Source organism: Aythya ferina, assembly GCF_964211825.1.
Source record: "Aythya ferina genome assembly, chromosome: 1".
Taxonomy (NCBI): Eukaryota; Metazoa; Chordata; class Aves; order Anseriformes; family Anatidae; genus Aythya; species Aythya ferina.
In genome coordinates this window covers 194,723,017-194,750,465 of record NC_140296.1, presented here as the reverse complement: position 1 = coordinate 194,750,465, position 27,449 = coordinate 194,723,017, and the positions used below count along the sequence as shown (strand labels likewise).

At 37.3% G+C, this 27,449-nt stretch overlaps 1 protein-coding gene across 10 annotated transcripts in view; it reads left to right on the top strand.

Annotated features, from left to right (window-relative positions):
- The window catches only part of MAGI2 (membrane associated guanylate kinase, WW and PDZ domain containing 2), a 768,619-nt gene that overhangs the window by 689,170 nt on the left and 52,000 nt on the right, over window positions 1–27,449 (top strand). For 6 of the 10 annotated variants that reach the window (XM_084532022.1, XM_084532020.1, XM_084532023.1 and 3 more), the window contains 4 exons: window positions 7,012–7,103; window positions 12,260–12,452; window positions 13,479–13,565; window positions 15,570–15,818. In XM_084532022.1, coding sequence (XP_084388148.1) covers window positions 7,012–7,103; window positions 12,260–12,452; window positions 13,479–13,565; window positions 15,570–15,818 — 621 coding nt within the window. Of the gene's footprint in view, window positions 1–1,612; window positions 1,655–7,011; window positions 7,104–12,259; window positions 12,453–13,478; window positions 13,566–15,569; window positions 15,819–27,449 lie in introns of all 10 variants that reach the window. The other 4 variants (XM_084532025.1, XM_084532024.1, XM_084532029.1 and 1 more) reach the window with 3 other exon arrangements.

Below are 27,449 nucleotides of genomic sequence, written 5' to 3'. Positions count from 1 at the left end.
TGACCAACAGAAAGGGCTTGGGTCCTTTCAAACATAAAAGCTTATCAAGACTATCAAGATGAAATTGCTTTCTGTACATTAAAATCATTCTGCCTCTTTTAAGAATTCCATTAAAATCCTGAAAAGCTGTGGGTAAAAAGAATCATTTCTCCAAGTTTGCAATGGAACAGCATCAGTTTCAAAGGTGCTGGTTTTTGGAAGTTGTGCTGATGGGATAATTTACATTTAGATAACACCTCTCATCTCAAAGGATCCCAAATCACGTTAAAAAATCTAAAGCATGTGAAAGAATTCCTATCACCACCAAAGTAAAGGCATGCAGCCACCCAGAAACTAGAACACTATAGCCCACATGACATCTTCCAACACAACAGGTGAACATGGATACAAGCAAAACACTGTATTCAAAGGGCTGTTCCCATCCACTTGAGTACCCAGACCGTATTTAGACCATATTTTAGACTTCAGGTAGGCTGGATATCAGTCTTGTGATTTTGAGCAGATCATGGCATGGTAGAAACTCTAACTAAAAATAATAATAATAATAATAATAATAATAATAATAATAATAATAATAATAATAATATCATAAGACATTCAGTAGCCTCCATCTTCATTTTTGGGGAAATGTCTTTTCATTTATTCAGTATTGACTCAAGTCACTGCAGTCCATGCTACCTTTATGAAGCAATGCACCGGGCAGGTATCGTTAGTCCAAATTCTTCCAAGGTGATAAAGAGTTGTTCATAAAAGACATAGTGTCTTCTCATCTCCCTCTCTACATCCAAAGGCTCAGCTAAAAGTGCTGCCCTCCAATGCATGCTGTGGTCTCTTTCTACCTGGAATGATCTACTTAGTCCTATCTTCTGTCTCAGGAAGATAAAATTCACTCAGCTGTTGAATCCTTGTCCTACAGATGCTGATGTTACAGATCTTACCTTATTCATTACCTTATACATGAAATATGACTGGAAATTATATTTTGGTTTAGATTCATGTGAACATACTAGTGCTTTATTTACCTATTTACTGTCAGTAGGCCAATGCCTACTTTTTGTCTGGGATGTTTTGCAACTCTGGATGCTGTAGGGATCATAAAACAAGCTCTTAGTTACAGCACTTAAAAATCAGCAAAAGAAGTGTAACGGAATTCAGCTATAGATTTGTTCCTGACACCTCTAATACCAGTAAAGTATCTGTATATGTTTGCAGTTTAATTAAATAAAAGCAGTGGTCAAGTCTTCTAAACACAGTCATTAAACTTTTCCTTTTATTGCTGTGCTTGAATAAGCACAAATATTGTCACTATTGTCCATAATTTAGAATGCACTAATAATTTTTCTTCATCATAAGCAATGTTCTGTTAAAGGAACATTACCATCTTTTTATCCCTTTCACTCTGCATAGAAATGGACAGGGAGGTCTACATCTAGCAGGAATATGTACATACACTGCTTAGGAAGTCAGGAAGGGGGGGAAGAGAAAAAAATATGTGCAACAGGAAGTGGAAATTACCCTTTGGTAATTCAAAACACAGCAGAGAAAGTGATGCTGCATCTTTAAATAAATTGAGAAATTTATTTCAACTTTGATTCCCCATTTTCCTATTCAGAACAAGTGCTGCCCAGGACTGGTTTTCGAATGGATTCCTCTGGCAAGTATTCTTCAGCCTTCATTGTCCTGTAAACTAATTGTCCTTCATTTTCTGTTTTAGTAATTCTTCTTTCTTTAATCACTTCTCTAGAATACGGGCAGTCATGGCTGCCAAGTCACCATTTTTTTTTTTGTATGAGCTTTGCAGGGTTATAGAATGTTAACTCTAAATTTTTTTTCTTTTTTTTTTTTTTCTCTCTCTCTTTTTTTTTTTTTTTTTTTTTTTTTTTACAATAGGTTTATATTTCAAGCAAGGAAAAGTATTTTTCTTTTTCTTCCACCAGTCTTTGTGTATGTTTTAAAATGTTTTACATCTGCTTTCGTATGTCAGTGTACACTTTATAACATAAGAATATTTCTCCATCGTTCGTGAAAAAAAAATCCATCTTCATTTGCAAAAGAACAGAACTGATGCATTATGCAGACCCAGCCATTCCTTGCTCCCATACATATATCTTGTTCTGAAATAAAAACTAAAAGCAAATGCTTTCAAAAATAAAAGCTTTTAGTGGTATGTGAATCAACATCTGTCCTGTAAAGTGGCAATGAATCTGTTTAAAAAATAGTAATATGTCATTTCCTGATCTGATCTTAAGTGAACAGTTAAAACAAGGCATCCCATACAAAGGTTGCTTTGACAATCCCATTAAAATCTTTTCTAGTCTTACACAGCTTGAATAAGGCTCCTAAATTAAATATGATTTTGTGCTGTTTTTTTAAATCCTTCAGAGTTTATAGGTTGAGTAGGTTAGAACAATTTTTTATTTTTTACTTGAAAGATTTTTATAGTGGAGTCTTTATTTACTAGCTTTTCCTCTTTATAAATACAAAGATGAAATATAGGACATTTAAAATGAAAGTTGAGTACACCCAGAAAGACTGTAAAATTATTACAGTAAAGCTCTTCATGTTTCTTTTAATTGCAATATGGATGAGATTTAATAAAAAATAAAAATAAATAAATAAATAAAAAGTCATTTTCAACACTAAAAGCATCACTCCAAATACCAGTTTTATAACTATAAAAATCACTTGGAACTTGTGTGACTTGACTCATACAGAAAATGAATTAATCATCTTCAAGAATATATTTTCTCTACATACCTTTAAGAAACAATTGTATGTAACTCACCTTGGAATTCAGATGAATATAGTATAGAAATGTAGCTGAGTGTTGATAATCACATCTGCACCTTTGAGAACTCACTATTGTTCAGAAGCAATCTATTCTAGTGCCTTTACATTTTAAGCAAATTCCCTGTCTTCCAGGAACCAAAAAGCAGAATTTCCCAATGCTTTTTAACATCCTGACTGTGCAGCAATGATCATATCACAGCTTGCCCAATGTCACTCTTGAATTCATGGGGAGCCAGCTGCTTTTATAACCTAGCAAAGTGATTTGGTTTTGTCTTTTATAGACTAAATGACTCTAAGAAAATTTTCTTTTACACACACACACACACACACACACACACACACACACAAAGTAAACAAAATGCTATAACTATAAAAAAAGCAATGAAGTTACTAACAAGGAAACAAAAAGTTCTTTTTCCAATATTGACATGCAGAAAAGTAAGGGATGCCAGGGAGCATTGTCATTCTTGCACAAGATACCTGTATTATGAAATCAGAAATACTGACTTTAAGTTGAAACTCTGTTTTCAGTGAAACTGATAGGAGATGGGACATTCAGGTGAATTACATTGGCTAGAATTGGCTAGCTGTGTAAAAGACTATACTAATTCAGCCTTGGTTTGACTCCTGTCCCTGCAGACCTGCTCATTGCTTCTTACTTGGTATGATCCACAAGGTTCCAATCTAGCTTACCAAGGGGAAAAAAAAAAAGGCCTATTTTCCATAATGAATTCATATTAACCAACAGTTTGCTGTATATTACAAGGCACAGGAGTGTCATTTTACTGTAAGTATAGGTAATTTTCTTTGTGAGTATGATCAATTGAAAATCTGCTCCAGCAAGAACAGATAAAATTTAGTTTATCTAACAATCCTTTGCGACGAGAAAAAGAACCAGAATCATAGAAAAGTAAGCACTGAAGAAATATCAGAGGAAATGCAATCACTTACCTGGGTAAGAGTACTTGATCAATGTACACTTAGGAATATTGAAACTGCTGGCACATTATAGTAGGGATTTTTAGTAAATCTAACAAGCATGGGCTCCTGTAATAAGAATGTGTAGTAGCAAATGACTTACCTAGCTTAGAAAAAATGAAAAAGGGGATCTCATCATCAAGTCGTTAGAGTATATTTTCAATTAAACAATACCTAGCTACCAGTATGGAGATAAATTGAGACTTAATGAAAAGGATTTGGCAAAAGGCTGGTTGTGTCAGAATAAGCTGGTAAATGATTTTTTTGCCCAAAGTGATGCGTGTTTAATAAATTTAGAATTCAACAAAAGTTTATTTTACTAGATGTCAGTTATAATTGATGTACTCCACATTAGCCTGGAGAAGACAGTACTTAAGATGTAGAATATAAAAAGGAATGGCTAGAAAGCCATTGTTCTATTAATTATACTAGAAGAATATTTTCTAGATTAAAGGGATAATATTAGTGGTGAGCCTTGGAATAAGTCTTCTGTGTTTCATTAATGACCTAAGCACAAAAACGAAGGGTGGGAATCAGGTCCCCACTCAGACACATAACCTCAGGTATCTATTGTGTAGCTGTCTCCAGACCAGTGGAGAGCTGGTCAGTGCAGCCAAGAGAGTCATGTCATCACACCAAGCATGAGAGTTCAAACAACCAGCAGTAGCAGTGGAGGAAATGTTCTTGAGTACATTAGTCAGTTTATGGAGATAATAATATTATGTGAAAAAGCTAGTAAAATCCATCAGTAAAAATGCTGGATGAGGCAGGTGACCTAGCAACAAAACCCATAAGCTGGCATAGGTGTGCAGTGTCTTCTTTGCTTATGTCCTCCCTGGTAAGGTCTGTGTGTTGTTTGCTTCAGAAGTCTGCATAACAGGGAATCTAGCTGGACTAGATGGCCCAGGGATCCTTCCTAGTCCCATGTTTCAATTGCGTGGTGGTACAGAAAACATCATTTTTAAAGGCAGCTATCAGTGGACTGGGAACTGTTGGCAGAGAAGGTGTTCTATAGACTTTCCACCTTTTTGGGAGCAACGGCTCTTCTGAGAAAGGGTGATGGCCATAGTCAGTCACAAACTGCGTTAGAGCTCATAGAAAAGAAATGTATGCCCACATGCCTCTTTAGGGTCAGCCTAGCACTTAGTCCATTCTAAACAGGTAGAAAAACAGCATCATTTTAAAAACTTTATACCTCTTATTTTGGAATCTGGTGCTAGCATTGGTTTGGATCAGCTTTGTAAATGTATGTGTTTGAATGGATTCTTCATTTCAGCATGGCAAAGTGTGTATTCTTCACAATCAGACATTCTTATACTTTCTTAATGTTTCTTAATATATTCCCAACTGCATATCCATTCAGGTGTGGGGGAAAAAAAAAAAAAAAAAAAGTACTGCTTGATTTGTGTTAAACCGCTGGAAACAGTGTCTTTGACTGTTAGATTTAGCCATAAAAGTTGTTCCTACTGTGTCTATCTGCAAGATCCTCTCCCTAGTACTAAGCCGCAGCCTTGTAACACTTCAGCACAGCAAATCAAGTAAGGGCAGACTATTACTTTAATCCTAAAATTCCTTTGCCTCTCATGACTTTTAAACAAAATTTGCATTAGTTTAACATACTGTACTTGTACAAACTTCATGTGTTCTTTTATTCACTGTTTAGACACATCAAATGAATTGGAAAAAAAAAAATCAGAATAATAAGCTGTTAGAATCTTTTTGGTATTCTCTTCTAAGTATGTGAAAAGCAAGTTTGTAGGGAAAGGTAATGCATTCATTTTACCAACCAAAACATTTGGGACAGATTGTCTCACTCATACCAATATACCTTGCCACAACAATGCACCATGCTGCTGTCTAGAGAGGATTTTTATGGCATGATCATAGTATAGAGCCACTGCATGTAGTTCTGCATCTCTGCTTTTGCATGACCTGACAAGACTAAAACAGTTCTAATTCCAGACTGGATCTGGGTTCTGCCCAACTCAGCAGTTTGTGAGGTGTTCACTGATGCTGTGGGGGGATTTATAAATGAGAGTGGCTAAAGCATGGTATTTCAACCATCTGTAGTCTCTCTCCTCCTGAGGAAACAAGACATGACTGGAGACTTTAGAAACAGTTAACAGAAATACACCTCCCATTCCTTTTTGTCTTTTGGGGTTGGCAACAATGTCTAAATGTGCACCTAAATGTGTGACAACTTACAGACTGGATTGCAATTTGTACAAAAGACCACTCTTGTTCATAACTGTCCTACTTTAGCTGATGAGCCCAAAGTATTTCAAACAAAGCAATACTCAAAACAATTTCCCACTACTTTAACTGCTTACTATTTCACTTTATACTATTCAAAATTTTACTTTAAATTTCTCTTTTGCTCTTTGAGTGCATCAAAACCCAAAACAAGGAGCTCTTTCAAATGAAGCTAAAGATTCTTTTATAAGAAACAAAGGTTTAAAAAATGCTACTTTCCTGAACTCAGATGTTCCAGGACAGAATATATGTTTATAGGCACATTATGCAGTCATATGGAAGCACAATTTTAATGATTCATAAAGCTGCTGAGACCTTAATTGAGTAGCATTAAGGAGTTCAAGTTAATGATGTTAGCTTTCAGTTTAAACCTTAAGACTCAGAGGCTTATAATGATACCTTTTGTGAAAACTCTTTATTGAGGGTATTACCTGAAATTGGAATACTTAAAAGCTACATTACATAAAAAAGACATACTTTTTTATATGTGCGTGGAACTAAAATGGCCTGTAATGATTATTCATCTTTTGTAAGTTGGACTGATACTTTTTCTATGTATCTTTATCTCCCATTTCAGTTTATTTTCTTTAGGTTTTAACAAACTGCAAGGAAAACACAGATTAAATGCCAGAGGTGGCTGAACAGAAAAATATTATGCAGTCAGTCTTAGGAAGAAGGCACCTCTATAACCTCTATTTTGGAAAGACTTTTCCAGTACTGTTCGCCTGTGAATGTGTTGTAGATTGGGTTTAGTTTATTTTACTGAACATAATCATCCTCCAAGACACCTGCATTTTCAAGTGTCTCCTCCTTGTCTGTGTAAAACGCATTGTGTCCCATTTGTTTCCACCAGCTCTAACCAGGCTGCCATTAGTCATGTGCAATGAACACAAGGAGGGGGGGGGACAGGAGGGTGGAGAGGGGAAGATCGTGCAAATTCTCAAGGCAAAACCAAAATGCTTGGCTCAGTGGGATTTCCCTTTACACCAGGTCCCGATTACAAGGAGTTGGATGTTCACCTTCGGAGAATGGAGTCTGGTTTTGGCTTCAGGATCCTTGGAGGAGATGAGCCTGGACAGCCTGTGAGTAATTTTTTCATGACTTGTTAGAACTCTAAAATCTGTGTAAAGGTCAGAAAAATATTACTATATAGCTGAACCCAAATGAACACCATGTTAAGGTTATAAGTAAAATGGCTTTTTTGTTCATCCATAGAAAGACAGGGTTCTCAGGCTGTTGACATCTGAAAGATGCACAGTCAATGAAGCTAGAATCACCAGGAATTAAGTTTGATATGGTGTATCACTCAACCCTTTACAGCGGTGTGGCCCAGCATCTTTTCATCCTGACTTTCCAATACTGTTTTAACTTTAAGCAGTAGATTTTAAAAATCAAATTACATACGGCTATGCATAACGATGTACAGTGTAGGCAGTCTATGTATATGCATACATTTCAAAGATACTATTGATGATGCAGTTTATTTCAAGAAATGTAGGAGGCTCCACCAGGGAGCAGTAAGGCATGTTCCAAGGTTAGATGACAACATCATGTGGTGCATCCAACATAACAATGGTAGCTGTATACCTACCAGGAAGGAGACATCCTAGTGCTAAAATATCAGACTGTAAAACCATCAAAGATTCATTACAGGCAAAAATATAAAATAAAATAAAATAAAATAAAATAAAATAAAATAAAATAAAATAAAATAAAATAAAATAATAATAAAAATACATACAATTTTTAAAAGAAATATGTGTTTTGGCAAAATAGTGAAATATATGTATATAAATACAAAAATTATGGGAGGGAAGGGAGAATTAATACTCCTTCAGAGTAACTTTGATGATGTTACTGTGTTTTTTTTAGGGAGAAGTAATGCCAAATTGATACTGATAACATTTTATTCCCAAAAACTTATATGTTCTGAGTCCTGTGTTGCTTCAGTGAACTACTTCCAAGGAAATATATAAGTAGTTGATAGATGTATATATTCTGTGTTCAGATTCATACAGAATAACACAGTTGTCATTCAAGCATTAACATTAACCAATACATAGTTCTGAGAAACAAAGAAGTTTCTCTATGTTAAAATTGTCAACATCTGTCAAAGTACCGATAAATATTAATAGCTTGCTGATGCCTCCTGTAATAATTAACAAACACACTGTATTCTAAAAAAAGATATTTCACAAGTGCACATTAAAACACAGAGACCTTATGCTAGACTAAATATTTTGGAATGGATTTGCAAAGCTAAATAAGGTGCAGCTGCACAGAAGGACTTCAGTATCAAAGCACTTTCATCATCTACACCTGCGGCATGCCTGAAGTCCCTCTGGCATCTTGCTTCTGGCATGGATCTTGTCCCACTGCAAGGCCACTGAGCTGCCATCCTCACACTCTCCAACAAAGCATTTTTCCTGTCTTTTTTGGATGACCCAGTCAATATGCATTCCCAAAACTTGTCTACTTGATGAAACCAAAAAGGAAATCTATTAAGAGTTAGAGGAAACAGTCCATTTTATCCTGCAAATAACTGACACCAATGGAAGATGTGGAAATCTCTACCTGTTTTAGACTGTAGCATCTAGTGGAAATTCCCACCTCCCAGGAAAGTGCCCATGGCTACCAGGATGCTCAGTAGTCTGTGAAAGAGTCTCTCTTGGTCTCTCCTTCAGTGCTTTTTTCATTACAAATGGATAATTAGGTAGCAACTGGGAGTGAGGGTTTGATTGGCTCTGCAGTTTGGAGGTTTATAACATTCTCAAGGGGAAAAGTGCAGCTCAAATGCCTCATCTAGAAGATGATTATTTATATAGAATGGAATTATTTCAACCTAAAGGAGGGAGAGAAAACTGGTTTAGAATATCTAATACTCTGATGGTTAGGAATATTTGCTTGAGATGCAAGAGACCTGAATCTATTTCTCTGCTCAAAAACACAGTAAAGTGGGAATTTGGAAATTAGTCCTTTGCCTCCCAGTCATATGCATTATGCACTGAACTTTTACAGAGGAAGCAACTCTTTCTAGTGTTGTTTTTTTTCACCAAAGGACTGACCTGGCTTTACTGTCTAAAGTCCAAAAAAGAATCATAGCTGGATACCATACGGAGAGATAAGCACCTTGCTGTTTTTGAAGAGCAGGACTGAAATGCTGCCTTCTGTGAACCACCTCCTAAAATGCTTCACTGTCCTACTGAACAATTGTTCTCAGCCTGCACTTAGCCTCAAGGTCACTGTCCCTATTTCAGGTCTTGTGAATACAAAAGTACTTTTCCCCTAGACATATCAGTCTAACAGGATTTAAGTCTCCCCACAGACCATGTCTCAAAGCCCCCAGGAATGAAGGAGAATCTAGCATAAGACTGAGGAGCCTACAAAGCAAAAAGGTGCCTCAGCATTAGATAGTGCAGTGCTGACCTTCTCAACTCTCACTCCCTCTTTGTTGCCCACCTATTTGATCCTCTGCTCACTTTCATCCCTAGTAAAGAAGACAGACATACTCTACTTTTAAAAATAAATAAATATATATATATATAAAAAAAAAAACTATTTTGTATTCAAAATACAAGAGCTTTTACCTCTGTTTTCTCTCCTCCACTGCTTCCCAGCTCCCCCATGGACAGCCCACCCACAGACTCCTATTCCTTTCACCTCCAGAAAAGGAGAGGCAGTTTCTGCCTGTCCTCCAAATCCCTGCATTTCCTATGAAAAAAGAACTGAGACACTTTGAAATTTTTGTTTCAGCTCTCCTGCTGTGCAGTCAGGTAACACAGAACAAAAAGAAGCTTTTGCTGGCTTTTGTCTTTGTGGTTTGGTTCCTAAAAAGGAGTATAGATTATTCAGTGTAAGGCAATAAGTTTCTCAAAGAAGCAGAATCCACACAAAGTTTTTCAAATCAATTATACTGACACTATACGGGGCTGTAACATATTTTCCTTCTAGTTATATCAGCTACCTGGACCTTACAAGGAGAAAGTGATGTTGGAGTAATCTATTTTTCTATATTTCTAGGCATAAAGTTGCTTTTCCAAAGGAGTGACTTGTGTTTATCAAGGTATTTCAAATTGCTGTCCCAAAATGTGGAAGTATTATCTAGATTCTTTTTATGCTCAATGCCAAGAAGCAGACATTTTTAAGACATAATAGAAATCCATAGAGCAAAGAGTTAAAATAATGCAGACCATACATTAGGAGCTCCTATTTTTTAGCAATGATCAAAGAAAGAGTTCAGATGATTAGCTTGGATTTAGACAATGCAGACATTTAAAACTAGGTGAGATGAATTACACCTCTTACGTCTATTTCTTAAATTTTACTAAGTCCCTGTGAAGCTACTGTGTTATAATGAAACCAAAACACAAATTCAAATAATTAGCAAGAGTCACAAATAAATTAAATATCAAAACAGAGATTAACAAAGATGAGTTAATAAAATCCAGACTTTGATTTCAGATTATGCTCTGTTACTGTCTTCCTAGATTGTGCCAGTTTTGTTCAAGAGTCAATTCCATCAATGAGATGAGTATCACAATCACATTCCACTGTGGACATTGGAAAGACCATCAATAATTATTTAATTTGACAAAACTAGAAGGAGTTTTTGCACTTTGCAGTAGATACTGATGATCTACCTTGCCGCGAGCAGCCTTTGTGTTTCTTTAAAGTTTAAAGATGCACAAATTGTTCAATACTTTGGCAGCCTAGAATAAATTATAAAGAAACTGCAAATGCCCAAAAGAGGAAGTTAGCCCCTACAGTGTCAGAAGCTAAAGAAGGCTACCACACATCTCTTTCCAAGACAACTAGAAAAAATCTTACTCATATGAGATGCAAAAATATAAATACTTTGTGGAGGTCTGGCTAAACTTGGCTTTGGATAGCTCTTTTACTCTCCAGTGAAGGAGAATAAATACATATTTCGTAGCTGGATTTTGTACAAAGAATTTTCCAAAGCTTTGAGGCATATTCTTTCAGTGTTTGAAGAACAGAATGGCGAATCTGAAAGAACATCTCTGGGAACTCAGTCTGGTACTGCTTAACAGGAACCCAGAAACACCAGGAAGCAGGAAAATGCTGCATCTTTCTCTCTCTTTGCTACATTTTCTAAGCAAAAGTGAGCCAAAAGGAGGAGAGAAAATGGGGAAAATTCTTCAGACTCCTTGTGGGGAGTTTCATTTAAACACTCTGCTGGGGGGCTTCCAACTCTGCAGCTGAGACCACAAAAAAACAAGACCACCTGCATGGCTACAACATCTAGCCTTTCAGTTCTTCATGAAAAGCAGTATGTGATGGCTTTTATCTTTTATTATTTAAAGCGGATTGTCACACGGCGTGTCATATCCATCATTCTGTGCTCACTCTAACACTGAATGGGAGAAAAGAAAATTTGGAACGCGCTCCGTGAATGCTTTAATATTCTTTCAAAGAAAGCAGGTTTTGTTTGAATCAATCTTGACTGTTCTACCAGTTATTCCACAGGGAAAATATATATGTCTTTTTCTAATAAATTATGTGAATTTATGTGCATAGAAATTGAAGAAAGTCATTAAAAGATTCTGAACAGATTTTTTACTAGTTTATATATCCCATACAAATTACATTTAAATATCGATTTGGGAAAACAACATCTGCGCCGTGTAAGCTGACATTTTTGTACTTTTTTCCATTTTGCTAATCAATTACTACCTGTGCAATTATTCATTATGAGTAATAACATTTGATATAGCACCTTTTTTTCCCCACTAAAGAGTCACAAAGCAAACTTTATGTAGAGAGGTCATTGTAGAGGGGTCCATTGACCTCAGGTGTATTACTCCAGGTGCTTACATTCTGCACCAGTGAGTAATCTATGAATAATTAATTTTAAGTCAAGAGGACCTTTACATGGAATTAATCTGTATAGGTTTTCTGCAAAATGTAGGCTGTCTAAAGTCATTGCCCCTTACAGATAAATGCCTTGATTAGAATATATCAGGTAGATAATCCTTAGATTGGGATTTTACCTCCTCACCAGGTAAAAAAAAAAAGGTAAGAGAATATCTTCAATCACACCCACAGAGCAGGAACACAGCTTTCAGATGCACACAGATCTCGTCATCTGCCCTGAGTCACAAACTATATTTCAACAGAAAGGGAAAATCACTACAGAATTCATGGGGAAAAATGGGAGGCTACATTGTCTGTGTGTTCAGAGTATGTATGTCAGGGTTTTGTTCCTTTGCCACCCTAGATCCTCATAGGAGCAGTAATTGCGATGGGCTCAGCAGACAGAGACGGTCGTCTCCATCCTGGTGATGAACTGGTGTATGTAGATGGGATTCCAGTGGCCGGCAAAACCCACCGATATGTGATTGACCTTATGCATAACGCTGCCCGAAATGGGCAGGTGAATCTTACTGTGAGGAGAAAGGTGCTACCCACAGGTGAGTGAAGAAGACTGGGAAAAACAGAGCTCAGTGCTGTCAGCACAAACAGGTGCTGACAAATTGAATGTTGTTGTTGTTTTTGTTGTTGTTTGTTTGTTTTTGGTTTTGTAATTCGAAGAAGATTATCTGTAAATATGTGTCTCTTGTTTTTGTGATAAAAGTGCTACAGCCGAGTGTTGCTTCCTTCAGACATGGGTATCACATTGGCAGCCCTGGTGTGGTGACCATGAGTGTTCTGGGTTTGTTCCATGCTGTCCTGCTCTGTGCTGTCTCCTCTTGTCTTCTTTTGGGACAAAATGTTTACATTAGGTTAAAACTGTTAAAGCTGAAATGTTTACATTAAAACTGTTAAAGTTGACTGTGAATAAGCATTTGGAGAAATTCTCAAAGACTGTTAACTGTTTAGGGCAAGGATTCATTTCACTCTTGTATGTGTTAAAAGCCCATTTCTGGTCTCACTGATGTCATTTGGAGATTCCCACACACACACACACTGCAAGGCCAGCTGGATGAAAAGTCTCTGTACAGCAGAAACGGCTGCTAGGAACAGGGCCAGTTCCTCCTTTCATGCAGACACATTCAGAAAATAAACCTAAAATAATATGAAGGATCTAAAGTAAATAAAACCTTTAGACTAGCCTGGTGCAATTACTGGAAAACACACAAACTTGGAAAAATGCATGGCATTATCTATTGAAGTTTTAATGGGAGAAGCTGCTGCTGTTCCCTTGAAATTTTTGCATACACAAGGAAAGAGGTATTTTAATAAGCTTTTAAAGATTGGTGTGGTTAGTGCACTTTGCTGAGACACCAGAAATGAGCAAATCCCTGTTTCTAGCCTGTCCTCTCGTTAGCCTCCCCATGCCTTAGATCCGCTGTCGCTGCCTGAGCTGCTCCCCTTTGCTCCCCTGCCAAAAAGCCACCCCAAAACCACCCCCTGTGTCTGCAGTGCCCCCTTCCCCATTGCAGCCCCCCCCCCATTCCACTCCTGCGGGACTGACTTTCTTCTATTACCGACTCCAGAGCCCTCCAGCCAGAAAGGGCCCCCTCCACCCGGCGCGACGCCCCCTCGCAGCTCCCCCAGCGCTAGGAAAATGGCCAATAACCAAGGTAATATGCCGAGCGCTTCGAGTTAGGGCCTTGCCCAGCTCTGCCAGCGGTAGGCACAATTAATAACAGCGAGGGGCAGCACCGAAGGGATGTCAGCCCTCACTGCTGCTTGTTACATGTTAAGTACGACGGTCTATGAGACACGCTGGTCCCCCGGCACACAAAATCGAGCAAGCTGGTAAATCACCTGGAGTTATTCTTAGTCCCTGAGAGTGCCACACTGGGGAGTATCGCGTGTAACTCATTAATGTTTAAGCATTTCTGGAGCTGAACAGGATTTTAATTTTGTGTCTTACAACACGAGCTTTGTGGGAGAATTTTAAAATGAGTGATGTGGGGCATAACTGCAAAATGCTGTACTAGCATGTCAGGCCAGATCAATTCAGCATGAATGTGAGCAGCAGAGGGAAACGAGGCTGCCCTCATGCTCCTGGCAGCTGGTGTCTATGTTTTACCCAGCCCTGGCCTGGGACCACCGCTCCGCAGACACTCACCCCAGCCTGGGACCGATAGCCACCTCTAGCAAGCTCTGGAAAACAATTTGTTTAGAAAAATGTGGTATTCGGAACAATGAGAATTAAAATGCCATTTCTCCACAGGCAGAAGCAAAATGTAATTTTTCTGATGAATATCTACTGCAAAATTGGCAATCGAATAGCTGTTTAAGCTTTTTTTCCTTTATCTTTCTTTTACTATACTTAACGGCATTCAGTTGCATTCATTTATGGTCAAGCCAGCTCTTGGTCATTCTGCAGGGTAAGATAATTTCCTTTCTGTTGCAGCCATACTGGCACAAACAGTATCCAGCTTTCTGAAACATGACAGCCAGAAAATGAGATCTCTCTTGTCACTGACTATGGCATTTAGTTGCAGATTTGGTTCAATAACTCGTGGAGATTTTCAATTCTAACACAGGAGTATAATAATTGTTTGTTTTTCTTCCTCTTTATTCTCTCTAATCGCTTTATTTCATAGTTGCACAAGGACTCCTAAAGGACACACCTGACTGAGAAAGCAACAGCCTGGACTTGGATGTTGTTTATTTTATTAACATATACACACTGAAGGTCTAATTTGCAAGCTCCCTTCCTAGGATGCATGTGTGCATGCGTAAACTCTTCACATGTTCAGCAGAGCCACTCTCGTCATTGTGAAGAGAAAAAGTGCTTACATTTATCCGAAAGTTCTGTATTAAAAATGTCAATAAATAATGATTTGTGTAAACTTAGATCTGCAAGGAATACTTTTTTTTTTTTTCTTTTTTTTTTTTTTTCCATCTGGAAGTGTAACTTTACTGTTTCCAATTGCCCAAATGCTTGTACTAAAAAAGTGTTTATTCCCACAAGATTTAAGTTTCTCCCTATTCTTGCTATTACAAAGCAGCAGTAAAGTGTGGATGGCCCCCATTGTTACTTCTGCCCTTTCCAACTCGTCACATAAGAGCATCTTCAAAACCTTTAAATGAGCACTGCTCCTGTGATGGCATCCATGGAAAAACTGTTTGTGATTACTTTTCCTTGTATAACTGCTCTGTTCCATAAATGTCTTTTGAGCATGCTAATCAATTTGTAAGAAAGACATTATGCAGCTAATGCTAATTACTCTATGTTAGCTGCCTGCTTAAATTCTTTTAATCCAAACACAAATAATTTTATATTGGATTAGATGGTCACATTTTCCTCTTGATGACAGATCAACCAGGAGACAAGGGAATAGTGCTTGCTAACATTTTTGCAATCCAGATAGTCACTGTTTCTTAGTTTCCTTTCTGTTAGACAGCTTAGCACCAAGTGTTCATGCTTGCTTTATCTGATTGCCCTTGAAAGCTTTGCATAATCGTGTAGATTCCTGTCTCTCTGCATCTATTACAGCTCCTAGCTTAATACTTGCAGTAGTCTGGGCCATAGACAGTCAAGTGTATTCATGTTGCATTAGCAAATGTACTGTAAGTCAGAGATCCACTGAGCAAGCCAGTCTGTAATACTGGTATGATTTATATTTTAGGAGAACCGTGCCCAGAGAATGGCAGAAGCCCAGGCTCGGTGTCCACGCACCACAGTTCTCCAAGAAGTGACTACACAACTTATGCCAACAGCAATCACGCTGTCTCTAGCAGCAATGCTACACCCCCTGAGGGCTTTACTTCTCACAGCTTGCAAACCAGCGATGTCGTGATCCACCGCAAGGAGAATGAAGGTTTCGGCTTTGTTATCATCAGCTCCCTGAACAGGCCTGAGTCTGGGTCCACAATAAGTAAGTAAATCATGGTTTTCAGCTTTTATTTTTCCACATTTACCCCAAGTAAAATAAATAAATAAAAAATAAAAATAAAAGGTAATTAAAACCTGACAACTGCCAATTAATCGCTGCACTGATTAAAGCTGAAGGGGCTCTGAAGGTTGTTTCCAGGAGCACTGTTTGTCTGCTGTGTGTTGGACAAACCCAAAGGTTATCCAGCCTCTAAGGCACTGTTTCACCCATGCACAACAGAATTCACCTACAAAGTAGGTTTTCTCTGCTCCTGTATACCAAAGAGATACTAAGAGGCAACCACCAGAGATATGTGAACAAATCATTCACTCGCATGCAGTTGAATTACACTTTTTTTTTTTTTTTTGTCAAGGTGAAGTTCAAGAAATTGAAATAAAAGCTGAGATCACAGCAAACCCCACAACTACACCTGTCCAGTTAGGGCACCACAGAATCAACTGGAAAGCAAGGAAGCTGGTTAGACAGAGGTGCAGGAAGGTTGATTTCTTTAACTGGCTGGATGGCAGATAGTATTGAAGTTACCACTGAGTACAGGGCATGATAAGTACCGTGGTAGAATCAGATATTGAGGATTATAGCTCACTTTCATGTTTGCTGGGGCTCTACTTTGCTTTGATATCTGCAGTTAGTGCCATTTGAGATGTCCAGGTACATCCAGGGAGAGGGCAGGAAGATGTGACAGAGGACCTGCAATCCTACCTAGTGCCACCTGCAGGTACAGGGGCACCATTGTGTGTTTTAAATGGCATTGGAAAACCTATAACTTAATCGAGTGGAGCCCTGTGCGAGTGGGATGCATAAAAAGTTTTGAAAAGATACACATCTCCTACCAAATCAATCTGAAACTGTGTGTACTAGCCAGTTCTGAAAAATCAAGGCAAGCAAGAACATTTGTCATTTTGCATATTACAGCCTAATGCAGTATTTTCTTGCATTTAAAATGTTTTGAAGAAACTGTTCTTTAGCCCAAAACTGTTTATTGAGGGAATAAAATAAAATAAAATAAAATAAAATAAAATAAAATAAAATAAAATAAAATAAAATAAAATAATAAAATAAAATAATAAAATAAAATAATCTACTTTCAGGGCCACACTTCGCTCCTCTGCATTCATAAGAGAAAAGCAAAGAAGGGAGCACTGGAAAGCCATACCTCACAGTCGCAAATTATCTCAGAAAGATTTTCAATACTTCATGACCATGCAGATATTTAGAGTTCTTTTCACATTACCTCAGCTGAATTTCAAAATTCTATGATTGTTAGAATTAATATTGTAATAAAGCCATGGATAATTAGACACTTGGGACTCTAAGTTTTCACTTTCTTGAATATAATAGCCAATGGGAAGTTCTCTGCAAAATATCAGATGGAAAAAATAAATAATAGAAAACACTGAGATACAAACATTAATCAGTTAAGCTAGCTATAAATTTTTTGAGAAAATTATTTCACAGGATTTGAGGCTGGGGAAGATGGAGAGGGAAAGAGCAGAGGAAGAGAATATGCCCAAACAACAAAAAGTTCTGTGACCAGAATGCTCTGCAGGATATAACAGACCCAAGTTCAAGATCCTGCTTTCCTCCTACCCACCAACATATTCTTTTCTTTCCCACTACTACATAGGTAGTCATTGTTGAACCTTAGCTGAGTAACTGAAAATGGCAGTCTGCTGTGGAAGTGACAAGCAAATTTATTCAAATAATAACTGCACTGAATTTCAGTGATCCCAAGAACTACCCAAATCCTAAATTTAAAACAACAGCAATGAACTAAAAAAGGACATTTGTTGTAGACAGTGACAGAATAGAGAATAAAATAACCATTTTTGTGTGAATTCTGTTCCAAAAATATTAGAGAAAAAATAAGCTGAAAATTACATAATCTGTCAGCAGGAATAAAAATAGGCTAAAAATCATCAGCCTTTTCAATGTTAAGGGAGGTTCAATTTTTTTCCCTAATATTTATTTGGGTTAAGTAATTTGAGATGTAATAAAAAAAGCATAGCCAGTAGATTGAGGGGAAATGGTTATCTCCCTTTACACAACACTCATTAGATTCCATCTAGATCATGGCATCCAAGTTTCAAGCCCTTTGGTACTAGATAACATAAATGAGTAAGTTCAGCAGCAGCTACTGAGACTTCCTGAGGTCCTTCCAGCTGGAATTAATGTAAAATCCTTTGATTAAAATGCACAGTCAGATATAGAAAGCATATTAACAGCAGGTAAGTATCAACTGGGCATAGGATGTATAATATCAAAAATACAGCTTACATCAATACCAGAATATGGATCTGCATGGCACTATGTCAAGTACCTTGTTAGTCACTTGCTTCTTGTAACATTCGAGTATTAATGTGGTGAAATATTGTGCTGTAGTTCCAGTGTTTCTGGTTTCAGAGGCACTTGACAGCTTACGTATCCCCATGTGCGATGTGTAGATATACCCTAACACAGTTAACATGACATTAACATAACATAAACATCAATATAGAAATTGCAAAGCAACTCTGAAAGAATCAAAATGGGCAAAAAAAGGTCAGAAAAAGGGAATATCTTGTAGTGCAAGATACTGATAGGCGCAGCATAGCCTGAAAAGTCATTTCACTGGGAACATCTTCAGGGCAAAGAGAAGAAGCATTCATTTGATTTAAGAATGATTATTTTGATATCTTTATTCCCTCCTCTACTGTCTTGTCAAAGTAAATGACTTGAGGACTTAGAAGCGCTAAGTATCAGCTTTGCTTTTACTCAAGAAGGTAATTAATCATGCACTGAAAATATTTTCCTCATTCTCACATACTTTTATAATCAACTAATTGCAACAGCTCTTGCTCAGTACAGAAGTGTGAACCTTGTGTCACTAGGAACTTGAGCTGCAAGCACTGGTAAAACTGATGCAGTCAGTCTGAGCTCCTACCAGCATCAGACCCACAGGCTCATGGGTTTGCTGCCTTGCAGTTGGCCCAGAGCTCAAGAGGACACACAAAAGCTCAGCCTCCGGGTGTCTGCCTGGTGTGTTATAATCAGGATGTCATTCTTCCTCCAAGACCTACAGTCTTGGTCATCTTTACTCTTGACAAGCTGTGCAAGGGGTTTGAGTTGTCACTGTTGATTTACAGGCTTGCCTTTGCTTTGCAGAAATTTTCAAAATACTAAAAGCATATTTTTACCCTTGATGCAGATAAGTAATAAGGATGTTATTAGGTAATGGATTATTTTCTCACATTTTGTGATAGGCAGTGCTGTAGCTGTCATTTTAATAAATTATAATTACTTAGCTGGGAGCCAGCCTTTACATCTGGACATAATTTTGACTCACTGGTACTTGCTTCAGCATCCAGTTCTTGTGTCTCTTTTCTCTTCCTTTGTTCTATAGTGACAGAAATTTTGTATCCCCCTTGTCAGAGCATTACTTGGGATGTTCTTTAATTCAGCACAGGGGATTATCTTGCGCCAAACTAGAATTCTGATGTGGGGCAGATCAGGAGTGGAGAATGAGTGACAAGGATTGAATGAAGAGATTTCGCGGGGCAAAGCAACGGTATAGACAAGGTCATCCATGCTTTTAAATTATATCAGCAAAAGAAGATGAAGCGTATAAATAAAGAACTGTGTTTGAATGGTACATCTAGGAGCAAGTCATCTCGCCTAGTGCAGAGCCCAGAGGATCTTAGAACCGTAAAAGATTAAAAACGGAAATTCACCTAGCCAGGCTCTTGGCCTGTTCCTAATGAAAGGATTAACTTCCACTGCCCCTAAAACAGTTATCACACTTTCCCCTATACCCTGTCCCAAGATTAAAGGGTGCCTTGTCTCCCATTCCTTCACCAGATGGGCCACCTAAATTTGACCTTGCTTCTTGCTTTCTATTGCTAGGCAAGCTACACATAGTTTGTCAAAAATTTGTCAGCTCCAGTGGTATTCCTGTAAAGAATTCAGTTTCACATGCCCAGCTGAATGCCTAGAACCTATAAACTCCAGTTTTTCACTTTCAGTTTGGCATGGATCCCAATGGCTGTGGCCTTAGGGCTCTGTGGAAATCTTCACAGGCTCTGTGGCTGGGCTGGAGGCCTCAGTGGATAAACTGAACAAACTGAACTATTACTGAAGTCCCAACCTGAGGAATACTTTCATGCTTCTCCCACTAAAAATATGTGTGGTTCTTGTGTGTTCAACTTGTGTGGTTCTGCAAGGCAGGGCTCCCCAATATCCTGCCACAAACATCATGGGAGACTGTGGAGGTGCAGCTGTGTCTAAGGTTGCATTGTCTCACATGACAGTATTGTCATATTGCAGCAAAAATTACGGAAGCTCAATTAATGAATCTACATGTTGAATTACATTTAGAATAATACTTAATAGTGTGTGTCCTCTGTGGTAAAACTACATATTTGTGGAGCTTTCTAGGGTATCATGATAAGTTCACTATCTGTATCCCACAAAAAAGCACTTGGAGTCAGCTGGAAATTGCCAAAAGATCTCCCTTTTAATTTGTCCTTGAGCTTTATGGAATACACTTGTCCCTACCAATTTCATATCATCCAACTGCTTTTACTTTGTTTGGGATGCAGATCCTTGTAGGAAGAGAACTTGTGATCCACTGTAAATCTCTGAACACCCTAATTTCTGTAGAAAAGAATCATGTGCTCTAAACTAATGTTGTTAACTGGAAACTGCCAGTGAAATGGGAAAACTGGCAATAATCTATGGATCTTACCACAACAGGTATTGGCAATTAGCACAATTATAAATTGAATATATATATGTGTGTGTATATATCTATATATAATTAAATTAAATTAATTTAAATTAATCAATAATAAATGATCAAAAATAAAATAATAATGAATAAACATTAAAAAAGGCAGAAGGCAGTGCATACTTTTTATGGTCTTTGTCCAGTTTTACAAAAGAGGTGGTGCAGCTTTAATTTGCCCCTACTTGCATATGCCAGCGACTGCTGGATTTAAAAATAAATAAATAAATAAATAAATAAATGAAAAGCCTAATGAAATAAGTTTCTTTCATTTCTCAAAATATTCAGTCTTAACTAAAAACCTTAAATCCAAGATAAGCTCCTGTTGACTACAGAAAACAGAGTTCTGAAATAAGTCCCATTCAGCTGTAGAGTTTCTTTGAACTCCTTGCAGTTTAAAGATAAAAAACAGCTTCTTGATCAATGATAACTGTGTGATCTGAGACAGTTATTTGTGCTTCAATTTAACCCATGCTTCTTCCTGAGTAAGAAAGTGCCTGGGGACACAATTTTCTGTGATCAACCTGCACATTCTAAAGAAAACAGAGCTTTGGAAATTAGGATATCTATCTACTCCAGCTTGGAGTTCTTTGGAACAGAGCAGTGAAAAAACACCTGCAACATGAGTCTTCTGTGGAACACAGTTGTGACTTGGGGAAAAGGATCTGGTTTCTCATTTCTAGTTGGCTTTGATATTCAGGCTTGAGCTGTCCTGTCTCTTCAGCTTCAAAAAGGCACATTCTGATGTTGGTTTGGTCTTTGGTTGGTTTTCATTTTGTTTTTGTGGTGTTTTTGTTGTTTGTTTGTTTGTTTAAACTGATATTAAAATTTGGAGCTGAAAGACATTGCTTCACAAGTCAGTTTTTCAAAACAATATATACAATTTAGGATGTGAGAGCATGGCATAAAGCTGCACCAGGGGAGGCTAATTCTGGATATTAGGAAAAAGTTGTTTCCTGTGAGGGTGGTCAAACACTGGAACAGGCTTCCTAGCAAGGGGGTTGATGCCCCATGCCTGTCATTGCTCAAGAGTCATGGATAATGCCCTCAAAAATATGCTTTAACTTGTGGTTAGCTCTGAAGTGGTCAGGCAGTGGGACTTGATGATCTTTGGAGGTCTGAACTATTCTAGTTCTAATTCATAATAATAAAATAATCTTAAGAGATAAAAGAGATCTTTTTTTATATCACTGAAAGCACATTGCTGCATGAATTGTGGCATGAATTACTCAACTGTCTATTTGATCCTTTTGGAGAATAAAGCATGGAGGATCTTAGCCACACCAGTTCTCTCTCTAGGTGAATGATGTCCTCCAGTTTATTCATGAGTAGGTTATTCGGACCTAGGGGGGCTGCTCATGTGTTTTCAAAGATCAAACTGTGCAAGCTTTGTTAGCAGAAACCTAGTGAATCAAGGTAATCAAGGTTTTGCTAATGATTTCATGGAGCTAGGGCTCCATTTTGCTTTGATGACAAGCCTGAATTATGTACCTAATATCCATCAATTTTTTTTTGCTGCCTAAATGTTATTAGATCTCCAGATTTCTAAGTTATATGCACTCTTTCACACCTAGCTTCTTACGCCTGTGACAAAACCATGCTATGTGAGTAAATATGTTCCATATCAGCACACAATAGGATGTTTCAGTTCATAGGTTCATTCAACTTATAATCAAAAGGGTGTATAATCATTTGCCAGTAGGCAGCATGCCACAGGTGTTTTGGTTTTGTTTTTCTCCAAATGAGTATGACATACAAAAAAATCATAAATTTCAGGAACATATTTTATTTTGATTCTAAGATTAGCTTTGACAGAAACTCTACTGTATACAAGCTTCCTACATTTCATATTCTTCAGGAGCAATGAAACTACTGATGTTTACATTTAATATATTCTTCCAATTAAAACTTGATATGCTGGAGCCTGCTGATTGAATGAAAACTCTTGCACCTTTTGAGAATTGAGGACATAATAAATATTCATGGTTTCAGCTGTATAACATTGAAAAGGACAGCTGGCTCAGGAAGGTTCACTTGCTTGGTTTACTACCTATATCTGCTAACATTAAAAAAGATCACAAGAATTTATCTGCCAGAGGGTTTAATAGATAAAGTACAGGTTTGATTTTTTCCCCCCTTAACTGATCATTTTTGACATTTTGTTACTACATAGTGCAAAAACAGGAAAGTTACTCTTTTCTAAATACAGTCTCAACAGTTATAACTAAAATAACCAAATAAATAAAATTCTAGATGTCAAACAGAAAAGCATTTTTTCATGGTAACATCTTGTTAGAACCAACTATTTCTAGCTTATGTGTCTCACAAGTGAGGAGAAATCATTTTTATTTCAAAAAAAATAAAAAAATAGAAAGCAACTGGCTTGACAGAAATACACAGTGTTAGAAACAGCATTTGTATTCAGCAGCTGCTCTGGCTTCGTGTAGAGGTGACCCAAGCATATGGACCCTCAGGTGTAAAGCCACAGAATTCACTCTTTCTTTTCTAAGATGTAAAGGTGTGGAAAGGATGTTAATTTGGATGAGTGAAAGTGGACAATTTTATAAAATAAAAATATTAATATACGTACAAATCAGCTAGTTAATGAAAGCAGACCTTACCCACTTCCTAAATGCAGATTTTTTTTAAATCATTTTGTATCGTCATTATTTGATTTAATCTCTCTTTTGATTATGAGCTTAGAGCTGATCATTGCACAATTAACCACCTTCTGGGAAAGCATCAGCTGCTAGGTGCAAGTGTTGGGTCAGACTGCAGTCCTGACAAAAATGCTTTAAACATCTGAGGGAGATTTAGGGAGCGAGGTTGGTGGCTTCAAAAATCTTAGAAGTTGAGGTGCTCTCAAGATTCTAACTTCCCTGAAGTGACATTTTTTTATAAAATGCACTGCAGAAAAAAATAGATTCCATCATGAGATCCATTGTTAGGAACTTCTCCTGCAGTTTTGCTGTTCTGTACTAGGTTCTTTATGTCTAGGATTATGGCTATGACCTTGGAAGAATTATTTTCTCTTATGTTAGATATTCATATCCATCATTCAAAAATATCACATTTTGGATCACTTGATGGTATTAGGAAAAAAATCTATATGTAATTTGAAGATCTGAATGTTTAATATACATATAAATAGCATCTGATTAATTTTCCATATTTTCAACAATAAAAGTCTGTATAAATCACTGTTTGCCACAATATTTTCCCTTCCAGTCTCATTCACTGTGTAATCTGAGAGAACTAAGAAATTAATTGTCCTATAAAGGGCCATCTTATCTTCTGTGCTCTCTCTTAGCTTGAATAATAGGATTCCTGAAAGAAAAAAAAAAAAAAAAATCTAAATGTTTCTGTATACCCTGCCCATCTTAAATGCTGCTCAGGTACCCCTGTTTTGGAATAAGTGGATCAAATTCTCTGCAGAGTCTAATCCAGGTACATGCTGCCATTGTTCAAATTGTATATGCTTGGAGAACAGCTTGTGGTGAAATCTGAAGGTCTGAATAAATTCGTAAGACTTTTTAAAGCCCAGTGAAATCATTTATCACCAGTCAAGTGATGGGGGACTTCCGTTAAAACGTTATATTATTTATTGCTCTGCTCATATAAAAATAAGCCACTGGAGATGCAATATAAGAGAAGATCTGATATGTTAATAAAGCCCTAATGAAATGCCAAACTTGGGAAGAGGCTTCCCAGGAACCAATCTGCGATGCTGTAAGGGACCGATGGGCCATGCAGCTCCACGCTGTCCTCAGCTTTCCAAGCCACAGGTTTCTGATTTAATCTGCAATTGAGTTAGCTCCTATGAATTTGTCTAATCCCTTTTAATCTATTCATGCTCCTGGCCATCCAGATGATTGTTCCATGTTCTCTTATCCAAGTTCATTGACAAAACAGTCCAAGTTCAATGAACAGAGGCTGATTTCTGCTTTTGACTGCCACGCTGTCTTTCAATCTTTGCCTGTTCAGTGCTATGTTTTTGAGATGAGAATACTGGGTCTATAAGCAATATTCAGACTTCAGGTGTGCAATAATAAACAAGCAATACTTTGTTTCATTTGCTATTCTTTTCCTAACTCTTAAAATTTTGTTTACTATTCTATTGAGTTTATGTATTTAGAGAAGTAGACACACCTTACAAGATCTCCTGGGTAGTAATAATTAATTTAGGATCCATCCCTGCTTAAGCTTAGCCAGGGTTATTTTTTCTCCATGTGCATCATTTTACATTTCTACCCATGAGATCCTGTCTGTCACTTCACTCAGCCCACTCGGTACTGCCACTTTTGCAGCATTTCCATGCCAGTTTTAGATGTAACTGTTCTGAATGATAAAAAATCTCCACTGTGGAAATTCACAGCTCTTTTCTACCTTTGTTCCTTAGCTTTTACCTTATTAATCCCCTGTGAGTAGATCTATCTTATCCCTTCACAGTAAGTATTCCACCACCAAAGACTCTTAAAAATTAAGCCTTCTAACATAATAATATTCATATTTTCATAAACAACCTGCACATCAGATAACCTTAGAATTCCATTAGAAGCATACATGCCTGTAAATAAATCCTTAAATAAAGGCTCCCCTTCCAAGGCAGGAGGGAGCGTGCTGGCCAGGGTAATGTAGCTTAAGAGGAGACTCAGGCAGAGCTCTGCTGGAGAGAGCAAGTAGTGACAAGAAGATCCCTGGGATGTTAATGCAAGGAAAGGAGTCAGAAAGCAAACTTTTCATATTATCTAGAAATGCACAGAAACCCACTTCTGCTGGATTTCTGTGGGTTTCAATAGTAATTCACCACATTTGTCCATGAAACCATGATATAACTTTCCAATGGACTCCTTGCCAACCTGATAGAGTTGTTGACTCCTTCAGCAAAAGCTTTCCACGCCTTACAACAAGCAGTAAGATCGTATGGCAACACATTGAACCAATACAGCTTCAAACGAGGAGCATTAAATACTCGAAAAACAAAGTGCAGTAGAAAAAGCTGTTTGACAGACATGAGCTTTGTTCTGAAAGCCACCTACTGTTGATCCTTTCATAGCACTGCAGGACAAAGTGCACTAACACCAAAACATTTATTTACCTTTATCAGTCAGGCAAAGTCTTAAGAGGCAGAAAAAGTGGGGAAAAGTTCCTTCTCTTTCCTCCATTTCAGTTTCTCAGGATATGGAGCTGAATCAGACTCTCATGGCTCTCCTACCTCCAGCTTTGATTTTAGCAGACATCACAAATGTGGACATCTGCTCTGTTCACTCATCAGGTGCAAGAATGCCAACAAAAACTGTGCTGGTGTATTAATAGTATTTCCTGCCCTCCCTTCCCTCACTACTGAAGTTGTGTCCCTTAAAGAACTTGAGTTACTTATGCTATCAAAAACATCTCCTGTAGAGTTTGCAATGGCAAGCATAGGAATTTTAGCTATAGCATCTCAGCCATAATGCTTCCCCTTCTTTCTTCCTACAAAATTACTTGCTCTTTCATATAAGGCAGCCTTATTTTCTGATCTCTACTGATGTGTTGTACAGTCACAGAAATTTTAGACAGATCTCATTTTGCATACCAGCAACAGCCACGGTTTAGTGTTAGCTGATGTGATTTGATGTCGTGCTTTAAGAACTGATTTTGTGAAGGGCTCTGTGCAAATGTGAACTGTTTCGCTGTCAAGTTACTCTTTTACTTATTTGGGGAATCTAATCTGATGTGTGTGTGTGGCAGTTATAGGTCTGCATCAAAGGCAAAATAAAATCAAATTTTGTACAAAGTCATCTAGTCATATTTAGTGTATTTTAATGTATAGAATGGCTTCAGGCACCGCAACGTAAACTGGGTGCTTATTCCTAAGCAGCATTTCTGAAGTAAACTAGCTATGTATATATTACTAAAGGCATAATTAAATTTATAGTCTTACCTGAACTACAAGATTAAAGCATGCAATTTATGGTTTGCATTTCAGAGCACTAATATTTTTAGTTCTCAGAAAAAATATTTTTAACACTGTAAGCAATGCTTTCATCCATATTAGAAGCAAAAGTCACTTTGAGTTGTGCATATTGTGACTTTGCATGAGATGTGCAATCTGTGTTTGTCACCATCACCTTCAGGAAACGTTTATCAAGGAACTGAGAAATTTGTTTTGTGGTGATAGAGTGTTCTGAACATATCTCTTGTTAGTGCTTTGCTTGATAATAGCTTAGATAGCCTAGATATTTCCAGGAAATGTATGATTTATCTTTTGTTTTACTTTTTTGAAGTTGTCCTTAGATGTTAGTATTTTTAGGATACATTATTTTAAAGGAAAAAAAAAATGCACTGCTGTAACACCAGTTTGAGGTGGACAGTGAGGCTGAGCATCTTTGAGACAAACGTGCCAAGACTAAAGTGTGGAATTTATTACACTCTATGACACTATTATGATATTAATAGAATAAATAGTCAAATTGAATTGTGATAAGCATGTTTATGACTAGTAGATGGAGAGAAAATAGCATTTTCTTTGGAGAGTCTTGATGGAAAGATAAGAATTGTCAGCTATAGCATATCTACTAAGTTACAAATGATTGAATAATAGGGGGAAAAAAACTCTAGAAGAAATATTTAGAGTAAAATTTAGAAAATTCAATGGGAAATATGGGAAAAGACAGAATAAGGGAACAGATGGAGCACACAGGAAAATGGAGAACCACAAAGAGCAAAGAAGTGAACTAGATCTGTAAAGTTTTGAGAATGCGTGTGTTTATTTGATGTAGTAAATGTGACTATACACTCATAATTAACTGCAAATTCATGCTGGCATGTATCTAATTAGAAAACCGCACATCCCTATAAATCTTCTGTATGAT